The sequence below is a fragment of the Thermobia domestica genome, chromosome 11, assembly GCF_964235325.1.
Source record: "Thermobia domestica chromosome 11, izTheDome1.hap1.1, whole genome shotgun sequence".
NCBI classification, from domain to species: domain Eukaryota; kingdom Metazoa; phylum Arthropoda; class Insecta; order Zygentoma; family Lepismatidae; genus Thermobia; species Thermobia domestica.
In genome coordinates this window covers 197694726-197719312 of record NC_137464.1, presented here as the reverse complement: position 1 = coordinate 197719312, position 24587 = coordinate 197694726, and the positions used below count along the sequence as shown (strand labels likewise).

Genomic DNA, 24587 nt, shown 5'->3' with positions numbered 1-24587 from the left:
TGTGTTGCTTGAAATGGAACCTATTCTGAATAAACAAACTTTGAAAAAAAAAGTGATACTAGCTTTCTTATCTTTCCCCAATGGCCTTAGTCCGGGAACTTGTGTTCTGTACTTCCGGGGCAGCAAAGCAGCCCCTTCCCTCTCCTGAGGTCAAGTGAATCAGATTGCTATCTCAGGGTCACTTTTGTGCAGGGCATGTTCTTGAGCAAATAATGTCCTAGTGCCTAGTGTACTCCAATTACACTTTGATTTTACTTCTCGAACAAACATTTTCTGAAGGAAAGGCTGGCCCCACGGTTCTGCTATATAGATTAAAGACAAATGATAACATTAATAAATGGACAGCCATCTTCACTTTTGTGGGAACCGAGAAACTGAACGTTGAACTATACGTTCGAAATCGAATGGTAAAGGTGCATGAAGAGTATATAATTCTAACTAATAGTATAATAATGGTATAACTGGTTATATATCTGTGCATGTTAATGGCAGGGGTGTCATTCGAATCATTTATTAAAACTATCGGTTCTACGATTAACATTGTAAGTCGACTTAAAATTAATAATATTATCCTTATTATAAAAGGAAAATGTCTATTAGTAATACTAATTCCTAATAGTTAAATGCCACCATCCCACTGCGTTCCCTGCCTAATTGTTATTTGAATATGGGTAGTGATAATACTGCCGTGTTTCGCTATTTATCATATTAAGTCAAAAGGGGTATTAAATGTAAATAAGGTTGTAATCATTTTTATATAAAATTGACATGTATTTATTCCATGTCAAGCACAATATTATAACCTAGTAACTATGCAGCATGAACAAAATATTTAAACCACTGACAGTTGTTATGATTTACCAGTAGGCCAGTGTAGAATTTAACAAGCTATACCACCAACTCATGTGAAGCATACAACGGAACAGATGGGTGGAATAAGTCTCCATCTAAATTTAAGTTAGCACAATCATCCGGGTGCCTTAATTCTTAAGTTTACAAACCCTGGGTCAACCCCTCAACCATATTCGAAGAGGGAGAACGAGGAAATAATCTTCATCCCCACTGATGATCGAACTCGAATGACCTAGTAAGTAGATAGATGCTTTAGTCGCTGTGCCACCAAGGCATAAATTAGATTCAAGCAATATTAAAAAGTTTGCATCTTGCATAATTTTATTACAAAATTTTCCTTGAAATTATTTAGGAAATTAATATAGAGAATCATTTTATATCACGCATCTTCCGGAATATGTTCAAACCAATTTGTCAATGGTAAAGTGGCCAATACTAATGTCTTCATTAGGATCGTGCAGTAGTCGTTAGTACATCCGTTCGTTCGTTACACCGTATGATAAATATGAACGGATGAGAATCTTTAAACCATGTTTTCTTTCTGCAATAGATACGTAGAGCAATTACCTAGATCATATTTGATAATTGAGTCAATTCGTTAAGAACGTGACGAGTAACGGCGACTTTAATGTAACAGGTAACAGCGGCGACGAATGCAATCTCTATCCTATAACCCATAAATGTAAACGCATTTTTGAATTCTACTTTCTGTTATCTCGATCAAATTTGTTAGTGAAGACAATATGTTAACGTGTTAACGGATAAGGATGACAGTAACTGTCACTATCTGTAACCCATATCTAGTACATGTAAGCAGTTTTTTTAAAATTATGTTTCTTCCAACGGATAGCTAGAGCTATTATCTTGACCGAATTAGTTAATGAAGTATATCCGTTAACATATTCACTAATGACGGCGACTTTATCTGTGGGTATCTATAGGCCATTCCAATTATCTCGCTGAGTTTGTTAATGAAGTAAATGCTTTAATATCTTAAAGGGTGACAATGACTTTAATGGTGGTTCTCGATATCTTTTGCATATAATTCTCTCTACTTTGTATACCAGAGTTTATTTAAAAAAAAAAAAAAACTAATTTAAACTTACCTTAAGAACGCCAACAATATTAGCTTCTGTTAATTCACTTCCTTTCGTTTCCCCGTGAAAGATTTGATATTTTGTTGCTATGTCTTCAAATCCTTCAAATTCTGGTTGTTTCTCCAATTCGTTTCCATATATCTAAAAAGAAGTTCTGCATTCTATCTCAGTCATATATTTAACGCACCAATTAGACAACCCATTTAGGCCATATAGCAACTTGAAATTATCATAATGCTGTTTTTATTATTTTATTTAAACATCAATGAATCATTGACCACCCGTAACACAGGATGCTGCCAGTTTGAAAACAGATACTCTCTGCAAGTTTACGCTTAACATATAGTAATCAAGAGAGATGTCAACTTTTTGGATAAAAGATACTTCCTCTATGAGGGAGCAAGTTCATAATTAGACCGCTTGGATGCCAAGTGGTCTAACTCCAATCGAAGTTTCTCCATAAGTGGAATTTGAAATTCAATATCTCATGAACGTTTCATATTCTTATTATGTTGGCAACCGGAACCATAACCATAACTATATTTTATGGTTTTATAATTACTGTTTACAAAATTCTTTTTAGAAAGGTACCCATCTATAGAAATGAATGAAATCATTAGTCCATGTTTTCATGTTTCGGAGCTCGGCCACTTAACATCCAAGCAAGCCAATTAGAAACTAGTATCTTCTCGTTTTAGGGAAGCGACTCACATAAAATGTAAGCAAAAGAATTGTATGTAATCGTATCTGGCGTTATACATAAGGAAACGTTCGGATTTCTGACAAAATCTTCTACACGTAAGGCAGACACGTAAGTATATTTTGCTCAAAGGGCTACTAAATCGAGTGCAAACGCTTTAGTACCCAACATTCTGTTGTGGCTATATTGATAGCGTACGCGTTTTCAATGCTCGAGGACCGCGTTCGATTCCCGATGAGAGCTCATCTGGTTCGGATCACACACGAATCTGTAGACCCAAGTCTCATGTAGCCTCGGTGGTTGAAAGGAAAGCTAAACACCACACTAAGTTTTAGCTTCCAACAGCACAGATCAAGATGACTATCGAACGATGACGAGATACAACAGTGAATAACATAGGAAGAGCAGGAACAGTAAACAGGAGTGAACAGCAAAAACTAAACTTTCTGTAAGAGTTGCAAAAGATTAAAGTAAAGCAGCGATTAAAAGAGTGTATTTACGACAATAGAAATACCCACAAAAGTACAAATATTGAACTACTATGTGGTCAATCCGTAGTTCAGATTTTAATATTAATTTTGATACCTTACGAGAGTAAAACGACAACTGTCATAGATTCTTCAGATGGCATCGGTGAACTTATTCACCATACATAAATGTACAGATACGATTTAAATGCAGATGAAATATTGAGTATTAGATCGGAGCAGACCACACGTGGCACATAACATACACAACACCCTCAAATTCATTTATAGAATCCACTGTACACACAGGCCTCTCGTTGTGTGCCTGTAACCAAATTTATAACAGATAGCTATTGACCATAGTTATCACATCATGTAGAAAGTTCAAAGTTGGTCGGACAAGTCACTGGTCAGAACAACTATTGGTCAGAGACGCCAATGAGCACTTGTGCCATATATGGTCAGTAGTGCCGAGTTTATTTTTCATACGATGGTTAATAATTTTTCAGTTTATTCAAGCAACCATTAGGAACTATTCTGTCATTGAAATTTTCTTATTGTAGTAGTAAAAGTGGGGAAATTATTTTACATTAATTCCACCAATTGATGTTCCAATGCATAAAAGAACCTACCTATAATAGGTGATCATTACTAGCTAACACTCCTTCTAATACGGAAGCAAAGTGAAGCTGCGGGGTCTGCGTGGGGTAAACTGAGAAAAAATATGCAATAAGCAAATAAAACTTGTACTAGACGCGTATAATTTATACAAAATTTACACTTTTTAATAACCAAATTCAGAAGGGAAGCAATTTTTACGAAACGCATACGAAAAACATTAAGTTTACGAGTGTCTATTGGTTTTCGGGGGCGGGAAGAGACATGTCAAAAAGAATTAGGGACAGCGTTCATGGACCAGAAGCACTACTGTATAAATCAATAAAACGAAAGAAGTTACACATTAAATTTGAATGTACTACTAAAAATTCGCTATAATTTGCATCAAGCCAATATGATACGTAGCAATCATAACATGTCCAAACAGTATATTTTAAAAATAATATTGATCAATCTGTATGGCAAATTTCTGAAAAATTATCATACTTCATAAGTACATTGTAAGCGCCTTCTGAAAAATTTTCAGTTCATAATTTCTATAATTTATTCAGCATAATAGCCTAATTTTTGTACTATAGGTAGGCAAATAATTTACTCACTTTAAGGTCAGTTCCGATAGTCTCAATGCGTTCGTTATGCTGAGAAATAGTAGCCTTATTTTCTACTACATCTGTAGGAAGTCCTTGCTCTATTTCTTGTAATAGGAATTGGCTACTTTTCGTCTTCTCTTCCTATGGAAAGTAAAAAATTATAAACAAATAAGAAGTAAATACATTCTGAAAATATTTTTAAAAAGGACATACTCTAATAGGCCTACTGTTTTCGTAATTTTCTACGTACGTACGTACAAAGTAAATCTAGAATACTATTCAAAACCTCTACTAAGCGTTTAGAGATTCAAAACGTCTACTAAGTTAAACAGAGAATATTTAATTCCTTCGTGTATATTAGTGTAGATTGTATACTATTTCTCTTATACTAATCCCGACCTAATTAATTTCGCTGGTAGTTTAGCCGACGCTTTTAATGAATGAATGAATAATTACGATCTAATGGGAGCATGAGCAGTGAGGCTATTTCCCCCCCCCCCGAGATAAGACCAATAGCCGACATATATCCTGTACATTAAATATTCATAATAAAACTTCTTCTAAAAAGTGTATTTCAAATCAAAGTGCTGTAAAATAAGTCATTAAAACAGAAAAAATATAAAAATTGAAACAGAAATCGTAAAAAGACTAGAGCAACAAAATATATAACAGGAAAATAATTTAAAAAAACAGCTATATTAATAACACATAGTATAACACGCGTTAATAAAACTGTGAATGTTGTCTTTAAGATCACATTACACTGTGTATATTCCAGAATTTTACTAACAATTTCAGGCATTCCCAAGCGTTCTCTGAAGAGTGTCAGGATCACTTCTCGGCAACTAGTATGCAATACTGTCTTTCAATTGAACAAAAGAGGTTTAACTAAGTATAGTTTATTTTCGTATGGTTTGGTTCCATTTTGTATACCAGTGTATACCATCCTTTGGAGGAAATATGTAGATACTAAGATCAGAGCACGAAAAAGAATGTTTCAGTGCAACAACTGCCATCGCGGCGTTCTTGGTTCCTCCCTCGACACACTCTTTTTTCAACATGTTTCGGCACCCAGCAGACAACAGCGACATACAAAGGCTCTGATCTTGGGGGGACAAGGGGCTCGGGCCCCCCAAAGCTCATGTGGGCCCCACATAAAATCGGGATACTGCTCTTGCAATGTGCAAGTTCTTACTGGAATTAATGAAAACTTGTGTGCTGTTTGATGTGTGATGACAACCGAAAGTCAATTGTCATAATGGTGGAATCAATTGTCATAATTATAGAACTCAAACATGTAGCAAAGTTCTCCAGTAATATTTCTGAAAATATTGTTTAAGGAATTAAAATATTCTCGCTTTCCTGCAACTCTTTGTTTGGCTTCTATACCCTTCCAGCTTTGTGTTTCGAATTTTGTATCTCTAGAGGAACTGTTTTGTGTCTCTAGAGGAACTGTTATTTTTTATCCATCTGATAACTTCTATATTACACGATAGCATAAATGGTTACAATGATTGACTAACTGCCTATTTTATTCGGAACTAAAATTCGATCTGCGTATCCTATTAGTAGAGACAAAACTTTTTCGTTAATGCGATACGTGCGAAACGTTAAAAAAAATGCGTATGTGTTTCAGGAAACCTCGAACTTTTCGTTCCAGAGCCAGAAATCACGTTTATACTATCGCAAAATTTTGCGAAATTCGGTATTACTTGCGATAAATGCGAATGAAAGCGAAAAGTGAAATTCTTATTAATTATTGCTAATAATAACTAAAAAGCTCATTTCCAATATTATTTATCTTTAAAAACATTGCATTTACGGGAAAGCTATGCGAGTTATTTGACTCAAAAACTGTTTCTTTTCATAAAGATGTAGATACCAACAAAATTGAACTGTTATTTAAATCCTTGACTGTGTTTTGTGGTGGAAACGTTTATGATCTGTTGGTTGCTTACCGTGAATTTAAAAGTAAGGTTATTAAAGTTCTCAACAGTGAGGATAAGGAAGTTGACATTGTGTCATTAGTAGCTTGTTAACCTAACTACGAGCGCAATTCCCCTCCACCCCCTAACCAGTGTTGGGCAAATTTCAATTGAATTAACAATTAACAATTAATCTGTAAATTTAATTGTTAATTGCAATTAACAATTGAAATAAGTAATGGTTAATTGTTAATTGCAGTTGGCCATTAAAAAAGGAGAATCAATTGCAATTGATCAATTGATTGAAAGTAATTGCAGTGGAAAGTAATTGCAATTGAATTCTGTAATTCAATTGCAATTGAAATTAATTGGCAATTGATTCAATTGCAATTGATTTCCACAGCAATTACTTTCAATTGATTGATCAATTGCAATTGATTTTCACTGATTAATTTTCAACACTGTAGTTCAGAGAGGGCGTGGGGCAATGAAAATTTTAGCCACGACCAATTGACTCACCACCCGTCGTGACCCACGACCCACCGTGACCCACCACCCACCATAAATCACTCTTACCCACTGTGACCCACAGACCCGCCAAAACCCATTGTCATCAACTCTGACCCATGATTCACGCCCTCTTCTCTACTGACTAAAGAGTTTAAACTTGTAATAAAACAAGCCTATAAAATTAACACTCATCGGAGTTTGAATTTCTACGATCAATCGCTCAAGCATCGCACTAATACAATAACAGCGGATCTGACCTTTCTAATATAAATAAAATAGTTTGTTCGTGTGTCTGTGTGTCTATCTTTGTGCGGCCTGTGGACGGGACGAGTGGACCGAAAGTTTTCAAAATTTGGTCACGGGTAGCTTGGTCTAGGCCCCAGACCAAGACGAAGAGTTTTTTTTTTTAATTCCTTACTATGGGGTCTCCAGGAGACGTTTTCCAGGACCGGCCTGGGGACCAGACAAGTCGACCGAGAGTTACCAAATTTTGGTCAAAGATACCTTGGTCCAGGTTTCACACCAAGGCAAAGCTTTTTCGAAAAAATTCGAACCAGGGGGTCTCAGGGGGGCGTTTACCGGGACATGTAAAAGTAGTAGAAAATGACCGATATTAGTGTCGATTTCATAGTTTTCGCGGTCGCTGAGATCAATGGTGAAACTCCGATCGCATTAACTTCCAAATTCACCGTATTCTGCTACGGGCCGTGGGTCAATGGGGGGGAGGGGGGAAATACCGAAACGTACAAGTAATCCAAAATGACCGATATTAGTGTCAAATCCATAGTTTTCGCGGTTGCTGATATCAATGGTGACACTACCATTAGCGATGACTTTCAAATTCATCCACCGTTGTATGCGGGCCTTGGGTCACCAGAGGGGGGAATTCCGAGACATGTAAAAAAAATAATCGAAAATGACCGATATTAATGTCAAATTCATAATTTTCGGGGTAGCTGAGCTCATTGGTGAAACTCAAGACCGCGTTTACTTTCACATTTAGCCCCCATCAGATAAGAAACGGGGGCATTATGAAGGGGATCACGAGACACGTAAAAATAATCCACAATGACCGATGTCAATTCCGTAGTTTTCGCGGTGGCTGAGATTAATGGTGATACTTTCATTAGCGATGATTTTCAAATTTAGCCAGCATTGTATGCGGGCCGGGAGTCACCGGGGGTGGGGAATTGCGAGACATGTAAAACTAATGGAAAGTGACCGATATTAGTGTCAAATCCATAGTTTTAGCTGTCGCTGAGATGAATGGTGATACTTCCACAGGCGTTGACTTCCAAATACAGCCCCCATCGGCTGCAGACCAGAGGCATTGTTTTTTTCAAAATTGGAACCAGAGGGTTATAGGGATTTTTACCGGCATATGTAAAAAGTAGTAGAAAAGGGCAGATGTTAGTGTCACTTCATAGTTTTCGTGGTATTAGTTGGGGGTTGGTGGGGGCCAGAGGAGATTGTTTCACAATACGAACCAAGGGGGTCTGAGGGGGTGTTCACCGGGACATGTAAAAGTAGTAGAATTTGTGTCGAATCCATATTTATCGGGGTTGCTCAGACGTATAGTGACACCCCCGATAGTGTTTACGTTCAAATTCAGCCCCATCGGCCTTCCCAATGAAAGCACATGTACGTTGTTGGATATATATTCACACAAAATATATCTAATGTTAGAAATGTTTCTTAATTGTTCTCCCGTTGTTCAATTTGTTTACATTGATATTTTATCTGATCCGTGCGAAGAACGGGTATAACAGCTAGTACGAAATGGTAAAGTGTTTGTTATGGACCAAATTACAATGAATTCAATTATATATAAATAGATAATTATTATAATTATAACTAATAAATATTTCCTTGTTGAATCATAGAGCTCCTCCGTGGCTAAGCGGTTAGCGTACGCGCCTTTGGCGTGGGAAACCCGGGTTCGATTCCCTGCGGGAGCTCATGTGGTTCGGATTCCACGTTAATCAGTAGGTCCATGTCTCATATAGCTTCGCTGCTGACCGGGACGTTAAACCCCAAAAGCAACTCAAAATCAAATCAACTTGTTGAATTATACATATTTTTCAGTGGAAAAATGAATACAATTTAAAAGTCCCAAATCAACGTAAAGTAGACCAACTTAAAGGAAAAATGTATAAAATTTTCCATATAATTAAGCTTACAAACTTAAAATTTCCATGTAATTAAGCTAAATTACCATTTTTGTGTCGTTTTGTGCGCCTATTTCCTCGTTTTCTGCGTCACCGGAAATGGGTCCTACAAATATGGCGGAACAAGTTAATGTTGTTCCGTCAGGAACGATTTCGAGGTTGTTTCCTTCACATCGTCTTGTGCGTGTTTTCTACCGTTTTGTAAGCCTATTTCCACGTTTTGTGAATCAATGGTAGTGGGTCAAAATGGGCATTCAATGTGGGAAGAAAACTGATCCACTCTCCCACCAGTATCGAATTTCAAGGTCGCTTTTTTCGCATTGTTTAGTGCATATTTATACCGTTTCTGCGCATACTTTCACGTTTTGTAGGCCAACGAAAGTGAGTCAAAGGTGACCTACAAATATGGCAGAGAAAGACATATTCATTCCACTTTCAAGGTCCATTTTGACCCTCTTCCACTGATGCACAAAGCGACACAAATCATGTATAAAAAGTGTGAAGGAAACGACCTCATTTGATGGTGACGGAACAGCATTAAGTTATTCCGCTATACTTGTAGGCCATTTTGACCCATTTTTGCTGTCGCACTAAAGTGGAAATAGAACCACTAAAGTGGAAATAGGAGCACAAAACGGTACAAAGCAGGCACTATACGATGCGAAAGAAACGACCCCCCAAATTTGATAGTGGCGGAACAATGGCTCTAGTTTCTCGGACCATTTTGACGCACTTCTGGTGATGCTCAAAACGTGGAAGTAGGCGAACAGAACGGTACAAAATACAAACTAAACGATGCGAAAGAACCAACCCCGAAATTCGATAGTGGCGGAATAGTGAGCCATTTAACTCCCACTTTAAAGGCCCGTTTAACTCACTTCCGGTGACCACAAGACGAGGAAGTAGGCACAGAAAACTTTTAAAAAAATAATCACTAAACGATGCGAAAGAAACGACCTAGAAATTCGATAGTGTCGGAACAATGGGTCATTTTGGTCACACTTTGGACGTCCATTTTCACACACTTCTGGTGACGCGCAAAACGTGGAAATAAGAGCACGAAACGGCACGAAACATTCACTACTCGACGCGAAAGGAAGGACCACGAAATTCGGTAGGTATAGTGGTGGAGCAGTGGGTCGTTTTCGTCCCACCTTCGAGGCCCATTTTGACCGTCTTCCAGTGACGCACAAAACGTCGAAATAGACGTACAAAAGGGTACGCGATGTGAAATTAACAACCTCGAGATTTAATAGTGGCGGAACTCTCGGTCATTTTCGTCCCATCTTGGAAGCCCATTTTGACCCACTTTCGGTGACGCACTAAACGTGGAAATAAGGGCACGAAACGGCACGAAAATCCACTAGTCGATGCAAAAAAAAGGATATCGAAATTCAGTAGTGGCGAAACTCTTGGTCATTTTCATCCCACCTTCGAGCCCATTTTGACCATCTTCCAGTGACGTACAAAACGTCGAAATAGGCGCACAAAAGGGTACGCGATGTAAAATTAACAACCTCGAAATTCGATAGTGGCGGAACAGTGTGTCATTTTCGTCCTACCTTGGAAGCCCATTTTGACCCATTTCTGGTGACGCACGAAACGTGGAAATGGGGGCACGAAACAGCACGAAAATTCAGTAGTCGATGCGAAAGGAAGGATATCGAAATTCGGTAGTGGTGGAGCAGTGGGTCGTTTTCGTCCCACCTTCGAGGCCCATTTTGACCGTCTTCCAGTGACGCACAAAACGTCGAAATAGACGTACAAAAGGGTACGCGATGTGAAATTAAAAACAACCTCGAGATTTAATAGTGGCGGAACTCTCGGTCATTTTCGTCCCATCTTGGAAGCCCATTTTGACCCACTTTCGGTGACGCACTAAACGTGGAAATAAGGGCACGAAACGGCACGAAAATCCACTAGTCGATGCAAAAGGAAGGATATCGAAATTCGGTAGTGGCGGAGCAGTGGGTCATTTTCGTCCCACCTTCGAGGCCCATTTTGACCGTCTTCCAGTGACGCACAAAACGTCGAAATAGACGTACAAAAGGGTACGCGATGTGAAATAAACGACTTCGAGATTTAATAGTGGCGGAACTCTTGATCGTTTTTGTCCCACCTTGGGGACTCATTTTAACCCACTTCCCACGACGTACAAAACGGAAGTAGACACACAAAACGGCACAAAACGATGTGAAGGAAACAATCTCGAAATTCATTGGTGGCAGAAGAGCAATAACTTGTTCCGCCATATTTGTAGGCCCATTTTGACCCACTTCCGGTGATGCACAAAATGTGGGAATAGGCGCATAAAGCGACACAAAAGATGCAGAACAAAGTACCTTGAAATTCGTTGGTGGCGGAACAAGTTAATGACGCCGTGAGCACCAATAATAGTATATACTGTAGTTCTTACCAGTTGGCGCGGTGGGTCAGTGGTAGAGCGTTCACCTCCGGTGCTTGAGGTCTCTGGTTCGATCCCAGCTCGCACAGTTTGTACTTTGTGGTGGACAAACACCGTGCTCGTGGATTTTCTCGGGGTTCTCCCGTTTCCTCCCACTTTCTTCATTTCATTCATTTCCTATCATCACCGTCTCCTTTTGCCTATCCGGCATAAGCGTGAGACGTAAAACTAAAGATTTCTTATCATTTTTTGTAGTTCTTACCATCAAGGCTGAGAACTGCACGGTCCAATTTTTTAGCCAAAGTAGAAGCCCAACCGGAATAGTGATGTCAACCGACTCGGCTTGGTTCAACTGAGCGTACAGCTTGAACTGGCTTGGTTGGGATTACCCATCGACTGGGCTCAATTGAGCCAATGGCTTGAACCGGCTCGGTAAAGAAGAGTCATCGGCTCGGCTCGATTGGAGCCAATGGCTCGAACCAGCTCCGTTGAAACGAGTCCATAGGCTGGGTTCGAGTCAGCTCAACTGAGCCGATGGCTCGAACGGGCTCGGTTGGGGTAAGCAATCAGCTCAATTCGGCTCGGCTCGTGTGAGCCATCGGCTGGAGCTGGCTCGGTTGGATGAGCTGTTGGCTCGGCTTACTTCTCGCTTCGGCTCGATAAGTGAATAAGCTGTGAGCGAGCCGCTTGAGCTGTTGACAACCCTAAGCCCGGGTCGAGCAGTTTTGAACATGTTTGGCTGGAGTCCCATAACTTCTAACAATTTTTGGCTCGAGCCCGAATACTTGCTCCTCCTGAACTCAAACCAAGAACCTCGTGACCGATGTCCTTGCCTCCTGAAGATTTCTTGACGACCAAGATCGACAGTCAACTAATTTTTAGTATTCCGATACAAACCGCCTATATTCCATGTTTATACAGGTACACGGTGTTATAATGATAATTAATTATAGTAGTAGTAGTAGTATCATTGATTATTATATTGTCTATGTAGGATACTTGAAGATAGTAGTACTTGGAACTACACAAAGGATTTAGCTCGAATTGGCTCAACTCGACTGGAAACTCGATCCGAATTCGAGTCGAGTTGGGGGAAATTTTTCGAGCCGAGATCTCAAGTCGAGCTCAAAGATGTCTGCTTCGAGTCGAGTCGAGTTTTAAAGAAAATACTTAGTATATATTTTAAAAATATATTTTATATTTTTATTTTATAATATATTTAAAAAAATACTTAGTTTCCTGGCTTTCTTCCCAGGGGGGGGGGGCGGAAGGGATGGTAGGTATCCAGCATTTCTTATAAGTACCTTATTTGAAATATGTAAAACAGTAACAAGTGGACAACACAATACACACACATCTTCTTATCTTCAGTTTTAATTGCTGATTTCAATTACAATTAACAATTACAATTAACAATTACAAGTTTCAATTGTCAATTGCAATTAACAATTAAATGTTTCAATTGCACCCTTTGCAATTGACAATTAACAATTAAAAGTTTCAATTGCCTGGTGACCAATTAACAATTAACAATTGACGAAAATTTAATTGCAAATTTTATGATTGAATTCAATTGCAATTGAAATTAATTGTCAATTACAAATTGAAATCAATTGCAATTGAAATCAATTGCAATTGATTTTCAGAGCAATTACTTTCAATTGATTGATCAATTGCAATTGATTTCAATTGATTTTGCCCAACACTGCCCCTAACTACCAAAAAATTATGAACTCGCCACTAACCATAGTACTTAAACAAAGTTACAGAGCGCAAAGTAGATTGAGTATTGCACCTTGTGCACTTGCTTTTATCACATTTAGAATGATAAAAACGCTTACATCTAAAACTTACAACTTATAGCGCTGTCTTTGATTGAAAAAATAGTTTTTGTTTGGTGTAAATTGGTTCAAAAATAACTGAATTATAAGAAGATAAAGTTTACTATGTTGCATACTACAGATATATGTATATACACTCCCGCTCAATCGCACACACACATTTACAATATCAGCTGTCGAGCACACACATACATATATAGCAAAGAGGAAGAAGGAGGAAGTAAAACTTGGACGCTTGCCAATTTTTTTCTCTCTCTCATTCTCTCTCTCTTTCCTTCCCATCAGCTCTGAACGACAGAGAGGTTTATGAAACAGAGAGAGAATGATTAACGCCGCAGTATGTCTCGCTTCCCATATAGTTAATATTGAATTTAACGGCTATATATAGCTCGGGCGCTGTATCCTTCGCTAAACTTTCCTCTCGTAACGATTCGTAACGATCAGAGTTCAAGCGAAGAATGTTACGCTGTTACACGGCGGACTTTGGCTGTGAACATCCTTGTCGACAGAGTCACTATTTAGTTCCAAAACGTGCCACATGCGCGCGCTAGTGTTCCATATACAAAATGTATTTCTTACATCATCTCTTTTTCTCCCCACATTTCTAGAGTTGAAAGCATTCAATAACTGAGTTGTATTTGTATATTCAAAGGTCTTAGCTTTTATGGCATTACCATAAAAACACTTAAAACATACTTAAAATTACAAGTTCGGATATTGATAATGGAATCTTCTGTTAATCTCGTTCTCTATAGGAAACAATGATTTCTTAAACTCTGTCCACTGATCGTAATTCAAACTGAATAGACAGCCGTTAATATCAAAAACTACTTGAACTTCGGTTTGCACATTTTTCACAATTACATTGAAATTGTTAGTCAGTATAAACTTCTTTTGGGGATCCATTCTAATCACTCCATTTTTTACTTTTGATGACATATTTTTGTTCATTTTCGTTCATTTTTTGGATTTACATACAGAACTCAACAGTTGGATAGTTTTCTTTTAGACCAATGTATTTGATTTTTATCCCATCTTTAACGATCTCATCAATCATTTTATCTGTTAAGTGTTTTGTAAATCTAGGTGGAAGAAAAAACTTGGACTCCTCACACTCGACCAAAATGCTCTTTCCAAGCTTAGTTTTAATCTTTTCCATTTTCACAATCTTATATTCCGTATTTAATTCTAATTCTGTTAATCCAACAACTTGTTTCTGCTTAAGACTTCCAAGGTTGTTTAAAAAATCAACGTGTTTTGCCATCGTATTTATTATATAGAAAATCAATGAACACTTTTCAATTTTTATCTTCACCAAAAAAATATTTAATCATTTTCGTCAATTTCGTTTGATGGAAAAATTTCCATAAAACAATCGTTAATGAAAACGGTTTGAGGATGCAAGGGTATCTTTTCGATACCCATTAAAGTCGAATACTGTTTTTGATATTTTGTTAACTATCTAAAACTCTTCTACTACTTTCTCATTCTTGGGATCATATGTAAAGTTCTTTCGTCCAATTAAAATCGCATAACATATAGTATTAGCAGCCACAGCTTCTGCAAAGTCTACCACAATCTTTATGTTTGTTTTCTCATTTGCCGATACATTCTTCCTCTTACTACAATTAATCACATACATTGGTCTGTTATCTATAAACTCTTTAGGACCATAGTACATTTCGGTGTTGCCACATGTTATTCTCTTAAACGCAGTATAATCTTCGTACATCTTAAAGTAATCCTTGTTAGCAATATCTAAGTTTCTTGATTCTTTTGGAAATACCTCATTCCTCCCATTCTTAAGATAGATATTCTTTACCTTACAATGATCAAACTTACTTGCATCTGCCGTTTGTTTACCGCTTCTATCAGTTTGGAACATTACAACTACGAAATCAGGCATATCAAATTGTCTAGAATTAAATTGAGTAGTAACATCAAACTCTAAGAAAGAACTTGTAACAGCCTTTTGAACACATTGATAAGTATGGAATGAAAACATGATTTTGGGTTCTTTAAGAATGTTCAACTTCAACTTGTTTTCATAATTAGATTCGTATTCAACAATAGGCATTCTTATCTCCATACTTTTTATTGTTATTTTTCCCTCATGAGGAGCTGCTCCTGATCCAGCCCATTTGTACAAAACATCGTTATTGTTGTTAGCTTTTGTAAATGTTATTCTCAATCCACCTTTCCACATAACCTCTTTATAATCACTTAAGAAGCCTGGAATTAATCTTAATGGGTACAAAACACTAAAGTCCTTTCTTAGGCCAAGTTTATCATCTGTTTCAAATCCTGCTTGTTTTAGATATTCAACTTCTGGTTTGGAAATCTTTAATGTTCCGATAGCTGTAGATGTTATCCCTGGTAGCTCAATCTTGTCTATAACAACACCACGCTTTCTAACCTCAATTTGAGAAAAGAAGAATGGGAAGAAGTTATCTACAAGTTTTATAGTATCATTTGCACCAAATGTTCCTCCAACTGATGCACCAACAACTTCAAAAGTCATATGACAATCTGCTTTGTGTGGATGTATAAAGCCATCGCCCACATTGAAATCAAACTCAATATCTTTGTTAGCTTCATTCAAATTATTAAATGTTCTTGTGTTAGCTTTAAAACTCTGTAACTCGTAACTCTCAACACTATCCATTTATTATAAAGAAAATCTTGAAACAACGCTTTGATGGGATATACCCATAAAAGAATCATACATAATAACAATCAAAAACTTATAATCCCCACCCCAACCTTAGCATTCATAGCAGTACCAACTCCAAAAGCAGCTAATCGTTCACCAATTGGCGCATCACTACTAAATGCTCTTTTCCATGTTTTAGTTTCCAGTTCCTTATCTGCAATATGTCTTGACTCTGTATCTTTATTGTCTCTGTAGTATATATCGTGTTCTTTACAAGCCTCATCTAATGGGTTAATGCCTTCATCTCCTCTCTCTAACCTTTCTTGAAGCTTAGTCCCAGGCCCGCAAAATCTGAAACCTGGAATATGTAATTCAAATGGGAGCTTATTAATCAAATCATTTACTAATCCTTTCCCAAGCTTCTCATCATTCCAGAATCGTGGTGGTAACGTATTTAAGATCTTAATCAAATAACCTATGCCTTTTGGATCATTAGGAATAAATTGTGAGAGCTTATTATTAATCATACTCACTATACCTACTTTCTCATTGTAAAAGTTATGATTACCAGCCCTTTATTCTCCATCTATAACTATTAACCTATCTATAAGCTTTCTCACATCATCCATCCATATATATTCTTTAGGCATCTCTGTATATTGTTTAATTCCTTCACCAGTCCTTTTAGGTGTCGTGTTCTTTTTAGGAGTTGGGGGTAAAGTTGGTTTAATATAATTATCCCAAATAGGCTTGATAATATTAACGTACTTTGAACCTCTACTAGATGCTACCTTTTTATCTCGATTATATTTTTGGAAGGCAGCATCTGAGTCTATTATTATATCCTTGTACTGTTCAAAATCGTCATCATCATAATCTTCAATGGTTTTACTAGTATTCGTCGTTAACAATTCCCATAGACCTTCTGTTCCTTTATAAGTTTTACCATTAATTATCAAATCATCACCATTCACTTTAACTTCCAAATTTCCTATCTTGTTTATTATTTTTCCATCTTCTTCTACAGTTCTTATTCCAAACACAGTATCATTTCTTTTACTATAATATTTCGTTGCAATCTTACCAAATGACTGTGCTGTTGTTAAAGGTTCTACTCCTTCCACTTTGTCTTTAATTTGTTTTCTCATTTGTTTTATTTCTCCCGTTATAGGCGTATCACTACTACTTGGGGAACTATCATAAGTTATCTTTTTAGGTGTTTCTAGTAGACTAGGATCTATTGAAGCCGTCTTATGTGTAACTGGAACAAGTTCAGTTATTAGATTTTTATTTTGTTCTGCTACTTCTTTGATCTCACTCCCCAAGTTTTGAATAGCATCAATTACAGGCTGCTCTTGTGTTTTAAATTTATCGTATATACCTGCTCTTTCTTTCTTCCAAGATTTGAAGCCCTTTATCAAGGACTCCTTCAACTTAATATTCTTATCAATTTCTTTCTCATCCATTTATTGTATAGCAAATGAACAAACGTCAAAGAACGTCAATAAACGTCAAAGAACGTCAAACGTTAAAACGTAAAACGTCAATAAACATCAAACGTTTAAGAAGTGTTTTATCTTGTTCCTATACTTACCATTGTTTACCTTCCTTGTCATATCAATTACTATAAAACCATAATCTTCTTGCCAACATTTTGAACATATCTCTTTAAACTTATCATAAGACATATCTCCTCCAACAAACTCATTATACACATGTTTGAGATTAGTATCATCTTGTCTGAATATGCATAGGAAGTTGACGTTATCTCTTATAAGCTGTTTAGGTACTTTTGAATATGTTTGTGCAAGATAGAAACAGTCTAAATGTCTATGCCTACCTCTTGTAAAGTAATTTCTAACAGTATCTTGATTCTCCAAAATGTATTCGTCAAACACAACAACGGAGTATTTTTCACATTCATCAATAGGTACAATAGAATCATTACCGCTTAAGAACGTCGCTATTTGCTTCTTAAACTTTAGTTCTGCCTTTTCAAATCGATCTTTTAACTGCTCATACTTTGGTTGATTCATGCTTTTAGAATATATGTAGAAGTAATTATTGTTTAACCAACCTGGCTGTAATAAGAAGTTAAATAGCAAAAACGTTTTACCAGACGCCGACGGACCCACGATAAGACAACGAACATCATCAGGTATAAGCTCTCCATTTCTTTTCTTAGCTGTTGTTTCTTTTATCATCTCTTTTACATCCCAATTAATAGTTTTCTTACTCATTTATTATAGAGAAAATCAGGGGTCCACCAACACTGGACCTCTTTCAAACAGTTTGAGGATGAACTGTAGGGTGAGCGTTTTGCTCACCCTTAAGAACATTTTGGACATTCGAATACAGCGAGGCACCTTTTATGATCTTATATCTTTAAGTTGTTCTCTGATCTTAAGCAACGTATCTTTTATATATTCGTTGTCCATTTCGCCATTCAATGTTATTATCATCTCTAACTGTTCTTTAAATGAGTTAATACAAGTGACAATGGTTTTATATTCGTCTTTTCTTTTGCTTATGTTTAACTTAGAAGACAAACCTGTTATTATAGCACTTCCAGTTGCAAGAGACGTTGTTAATATTGAGTAAATTGTTACAGGTATAAAAATATTAATAAACCCAGTTGTTGCAGAAAGAATAACCGACAACGCGATCAAAGTGTAGTATGCATATTTAACAATTCGTAGTTTTCTCTTTTTCTTCTTTAAACTGTATTCTAACTTTCGAATGACATCTTCTATTAGCTTGATTACTTTCTCTCTTGGAATATCTCTAGGTAAATCAAACTCATTCATTTATTATATAATAAATGGCTAAGGTATTAAAGTTAACGAGTGATACTTCTGTTTTAAAGAAGAAGCTCCATTACGAATTAGACAACAAGAGCAACTATTTAAGTATAGGACTAGTTGGGTTTTACAGTACATATCTGACACCAAACATAACAACACAAAAAAACAGTTTCTCATATGGTGATAGACAAGTTTTTATACCAGAAGGGCAATACAGCTTAAACAGTCTTAATGAATATTTAAAATCTCAATCCATCAACATAACATTATCAGAAGATCATTTAAGAAATAGAGTTAAAATTGAAACTGATAGTAATGATGTTACAATTGGGAGTATAGGCACTGTCCTCGGGTTTAACGTTTTTGAAGTTTTAGAAAAGAACAAAACACATATTGGAAGTAAGTTGCCAAAGTTTCATCCGTTTGATACTATAAATGTTCACTGTAATATAGCAGATGGCATGTTCGTTAAAGATACAGAATACGCACATAGAGAAACAGGAATTATTGCCTCATTCAAAACAGATGCTGAGTTCAAACATAGTATTATTTACGAGCCTACTTATCCATTATTTTTCCCTATATCCAAAGACAAGGTTGACAATTTTGAGATAAGGATAACAGATGAGAATGATTCCTTAATTGATTTTGGTGGAGCAACAACAACTGTACTTTTGCAAACCAAGATTTTCTCTTAGATAAATAGGAAGATGTGTTCCATTAAAGGTTGTATGTTTAGTGTTCCTTATAACGAACTAAAGGATTTAAATATCGATCATGTATTAACAAAGAAACAACTTAACGATAAAGCCAAGAAAATTAAAGAAGGTAAAGAAATGGATTTAACTTTAACTACTGCACAAATGAAAAAGATTAAGAAAGAGCATATCGGCGGTTTTATCTTTACAATTCCAGCCATTCTAGCAGCTTTAGGAGCAGATGGCTCATTAGCAGGTGGTGCAGCAGCGATTACTAAAACTGTACTTGATGCTAAGAAGAATAAACAAGAACTTGAAGAACAAAAAAGACACAATATGGCTATGGAAGAAAAGCAGGGGGCGGGTAAACCAAAGAAGTCAAAAAACTAAAACCATTGACCAACTTCGATATAGAGAGGTTGGCTAAAGAATTAAAGATAAAACGATTTAGAGGTGTATTTATGAGTGATGAACTTCCACAAAAACCTTATGTAAATGAGTGTGGTGTAGTTAACCTTGATAAATCAGAAAACATTGGTACTCATTGGATATGCTATTGGAAAGATAACAACATAAAGTACGTGTTCGATTCTTATGGTGGTGTGCTTCCTAAACAACTAGTACATTATCTTGGTACCGAAAACTTACTTTACAATGACGAACGAATACAAGACTTTAACTCAGTTATATGTGGTCATCTTTGTGTTAAGGTTTTAAATCTTCTAAATCAAGGGCATTCTTTTAGTGACGTTATGTATATGATTAAAAATGATTAAGTGCTTTTATGGTATGTCCATAAAAGTTTTGCTTTAAGATAAATATGGAAGCTATACACAATAGATTTTTAGATTATTTTGAGAAGCATGAGGGTGAACTAGATGCACTAGATAGATATAATTTTTATCAGTATTTTCAGGATGTTAGCGAGATAGACTTAAAAGATAAAAACAACGTATACAATGCTATTGATCTATGGAAAAGGTTAATACCGAAATTTTTGTACACGGAAGAAGAGTTGGAAAAGTTACGTCCAATAATTACCTTAAGAGACTTGTTGTCGAATTATAGCTCTAGGCCATTACAATGCAGTTATTGTGGTAGTAAGTCATTAACAAAAGGTATGAGTAGTTACATTTGTGACGATTGTTCTGTAGAGAGTGGTTGGGTTTACAGTACTTGTGAAGAAACGAAAGCTGCTTGCGTACGAAAACCATGGTATGATACTATAAAAAGATTTAAGTTACAGTTATCTCGTTTGCAGGCTTTACAGGATAGAATTATTCCCGAAGAGGTGCTCAAGGTGTTAAATGATAAACTTAGAGATATACCAAGAGATTTAATATCAACAAAAGATGTTCTAGAAGTACTAAAGAAAAACAAATACACAAAATATTATGATGATGTCTATTTAATACACTATCACCTTACCGATCAAAAACCATTAAAATTACAACATATGGAGGAAACACTCATAAACGACTTCGAAAACTTACACGAGGTCTTTAGGGAGCTGTATCCGGAAAGAGCATTGTTTATTAGCCTGAAATGTGTATTGCACTATCTGTTGAAAAAGCATGATGTTCATGTTGATATTGATTTTAAACGCTCACCTAGACAAATAGAGATGTTAGAGAAATGTTTTGAAAAACTAGGATGGACATTTTCTGTATAATAAATGAGTATAGATATATTTGGCAATGTTAAAGATAGAAAAGGTGATGTTGATATTAGCGAAGAAAAATTAAAATTGTTGGAGAATTTAAATGATGTTGTTAGCGTAAGTCAACTTAGGTCAATAGAAGCCCAATTAGAGAACGATAGAAAACGATTTGAAGATGCATTAGAAACGTTACAAGACACATACATAGAGAGAAGATTTTCAAAAGATTAGGATGGATACTACTAGATTGATTATGCAAAAAGAAACCATGTCTCTACTATATCGATTAAGAGCTAAAAACGTTAAGGAGCCAATCTTTAGAATATTTAATCTCTCTAACGGTTACAAATTTCTCTATAATGGGAAAATAATGCACATGGACTTAAGTTTGGATAAATACTTTCTAGATATATATTTGGGTGAATCTTTGGTTAAAGATATACCTTTTGACTTTAAGAAAAACGATATAATTACGATTAAACCAAATAAAAATTCTGCTATGGAAGAAGGACAATTATTGTTTGTTGTAATGTACATAGAGAGAGAGCTTTCCTAAAGACGTTTGCTATGTAATAAATATGGATATCTTTGGTAATGTTAAAATGACATCAGAGTTAGATAACACAGTTGTGAGAAAAGATATTGCTATGTTGAAAGAAGAGGTTAACTTCATCAAACGGAGTTATGTTATAGAGCTTCATAGTCGATTGATATCAGAAAATGTTGAAACTCCGTTCTTTTTAATACATAATCTCTCTATCACATACAAATTTCTTTATAAAGGTAGGATAATGCATATAGAGTCATCTTACAATACGTATTATATAGATATATATTTAAATGATTCTCTAGTTGAAACTTTTCCATTGCACTTTAATACAAATGATAATTTGGCAATTAGACCATCTAAAGATTCTGATCTGAAACATGGTAAATTACTATTGCTTCTTATGCATGTAGAAAGAGAAGACGAAGATAGTGATGATGATGGTGAGAATGTTGATAGCATAATATTAAACAGCGATAGTTATTGATCTTCTATATAATAAACAGGATGTATTGTGTTAAGTGTAAGAAATCGACAGATACGAAGAAAGATACCATTAGAATTGAACAAACAAAGAATGGAAGATATCTAAAGAAAGGTATTTGTTCTGTATGTGGTATTACTAAAACCCAATTCGTTAAAAAGCCTGATTGACTAGAAGAAGGTAAAGGTATTAGAGAAGACATTGTAGAAGAAATTCACAAACCATCTAGAAAAAACTTTGACAGATTAAGTGTAGTTATAAAAGGTATCGATGATCTTTGGCAGGCTGATCTTGTAGAAATGGATAGTGGAGTATTAAAAGGCGTTTTCAAAATCAATAAAGGTTATAAGTATTTGCTAACGATTATAGATGTGTTCTCGAAATATGCGTTTGCTGTTCCTGTTAAAGATAAGAGTGGTAAGAATGTCACAGAAGCATTCGAATCCATATTAAGAACGAGAAAACCTAGCAACTTACAAACAGATCAAGGTAAAGAGTTTTACAATAAAGAGTTTAAGAAGTTGATGGATGAAAATAAGATTAATCACTACTCAACCTATAGTGGTAAGAAAGCTTCTGTGGTTGAAAGATTTAATCGAACACTTTAAGCAGAACATGTGGAAAAGGTTCACAACACAAGGGAATTATAAATGGATAGAGATATTACCAACACTAGTTAAAGGGTATAATCATCAAATTCATAGAACAATTGGTTTAAAACCTATAGAAGTTAATAAGAAGAATGAGCGAACAATATTGGAGAAAGTGTATCAAAAAGAATATAAACGTGTTAAGCCCAAATACAAGTTAGGTGATCATGTTCGTATAAGTAAGTCGAAAGGGTTATTTGAGAAAGGATATACACCTAATTGGTCAACAGAAGTATTTGTTATTAGCGAAGTTATTCCATCTAATCCGCCTACATATAGAATTAAAGATTTAGAAGAAGAGGATGTGCAAGGTAGATTTTACGAACCAGAACTATTAAAGACGAAACATAAGGATGAATACTTGGTAGAAAAGGTGTTGAGAAAGAAAGGTGATAAAGTATATGTCAAATGGCTAGGGTTTGATGATTCGCATAATAGTTGGATAGATAAGAGTAATGTTGTAGTGTAAATATAGATGTTTGTCTTTTATGGTTATTATGCCATAAAAGGTTGGTTTAAATGAGATAAGGGGGTAACGAAACGATACCCCCATAACATATATTTAATTTTTCCTCGGTCGACTTTCTGACAATGCCAATATTTATACAGCTATACAAACACAAAACAAAACAACGGAAGACAAACTTATTTCAGAAAAGATAAGAAGCGACGTATGCATGTTTGAAAGGGGTCCGGTGCTGGTGGACCCCACGAAAATGAAGTTAAAAATAAAGATTTTCTATATAATAAATATGGGTACTATGGATAGTCCTCTTTGTCTTAATGACATTTGCTATGAACAGATCAAAGATAACTATTGGTATGGGATTTTTGGCGACTTTAAACTGATTATAGGTAAGAGTACAGGATATTTCAATGCTACTAAGCTGTGTCAGAGTGGTGGTAAAAGGTTTGATCATTGGTTAGAAAACAAACAATCAAAAGAACTAATAAGGTACTACAGTGAAAAAACCGACTCCCAGCTTCCTGGGAGTCGCTCTAAGTATCTAGTAAAAGGTGGAGGGGATACAGAAACCAATGTTATTATCTCAGGAACATATGTCTACAAAAAGATATTTCTCTCTATTGCTTTATGGGTATCACAAGACTTCTATCATAAGTGCTATGATATTATCCAAGACTATTTCGTTTCTAATTTTAAACAGATTCAAGAAGACCAAAAAGAGTTACAATCAAGAGTAGAAGAGATAGAACAACAAATGGGGCAATTACGATTGCACAATCAAGAACTAGAAAGCAAAGTTGATTATCTTAAAACAGTTGCAGCATCATATACAGAAGATCCAGGAAAGATACATAGGCTCTTCATTATCAAGAAAAACCTTACTAAAGAACAACTTGAAAATATACTCCTTTACTATGACGAAGAAGAACGAGATCAAAAAGAAAGAATAGAACGATATAAGTATTGGGTTGGAAGAGTACAAACATGCAATTACGAAACTAGGATTAAACAACTCAAACTTAAGTATCCAAGTATGAGTATTCTGCTTAACGTCGACGATCCAAACTCTGTCAACTTATACAACAGAGCTAAAGAAAGATATGATGATAGAATAACTTGGCACGGTTCGCATATGAACACAGATTTAAGTGATATAGATCTTGTTGACAGGTTTATTCAGTTAAGAGACATTTAAGTACGAGAAACTAAATATACCATTGCTTTTATGGGTTAACCCATCAAAGTACGAAGCGTTGTATTAGAACAAACAAACTCCCGAACGGAAGATTTTCCGGTTGCAAAATACACCATCATGACACAAAACAAAACATCAAAATTCCTCCGAAGCTAGGAACTTCAGAAACTCATCTTACACAGTAAAACTAGCTGGTAACGAAAATGAAGTTGAAAATAAAGATTTTCTATATAATAAATATGGATAGTCCTCTTAGTC

General features: G+C 35.8%; 1 protein-coding gene across 1 annotated transcript in view; it reads right to left on the bottom strand.

Annotated features, from left to right (window-relative positions):
- Positions 1-24587, bottom strand: part of LOC145663723 (fer-1-like protein 6) — a 140507-nt gene that overhangs the window by 55636 nt on the left and 60284 nt on the right. Inside the window, exons 6-7 of the mRNA XM_081729806.1 lie at positions 4334-4465; positions 1959-2090 (exon numbers count right to left, since the gene is read on the bottom strand). Of these exons, the coding sequence (XP_081585932.1) occupies positions 1959-2090; positions 4334-4465 (264 nt within the window). The remainder of the gene's footprint in view (positions 1-1958; positions 2091-4333; positions 4466-24587) is intronic.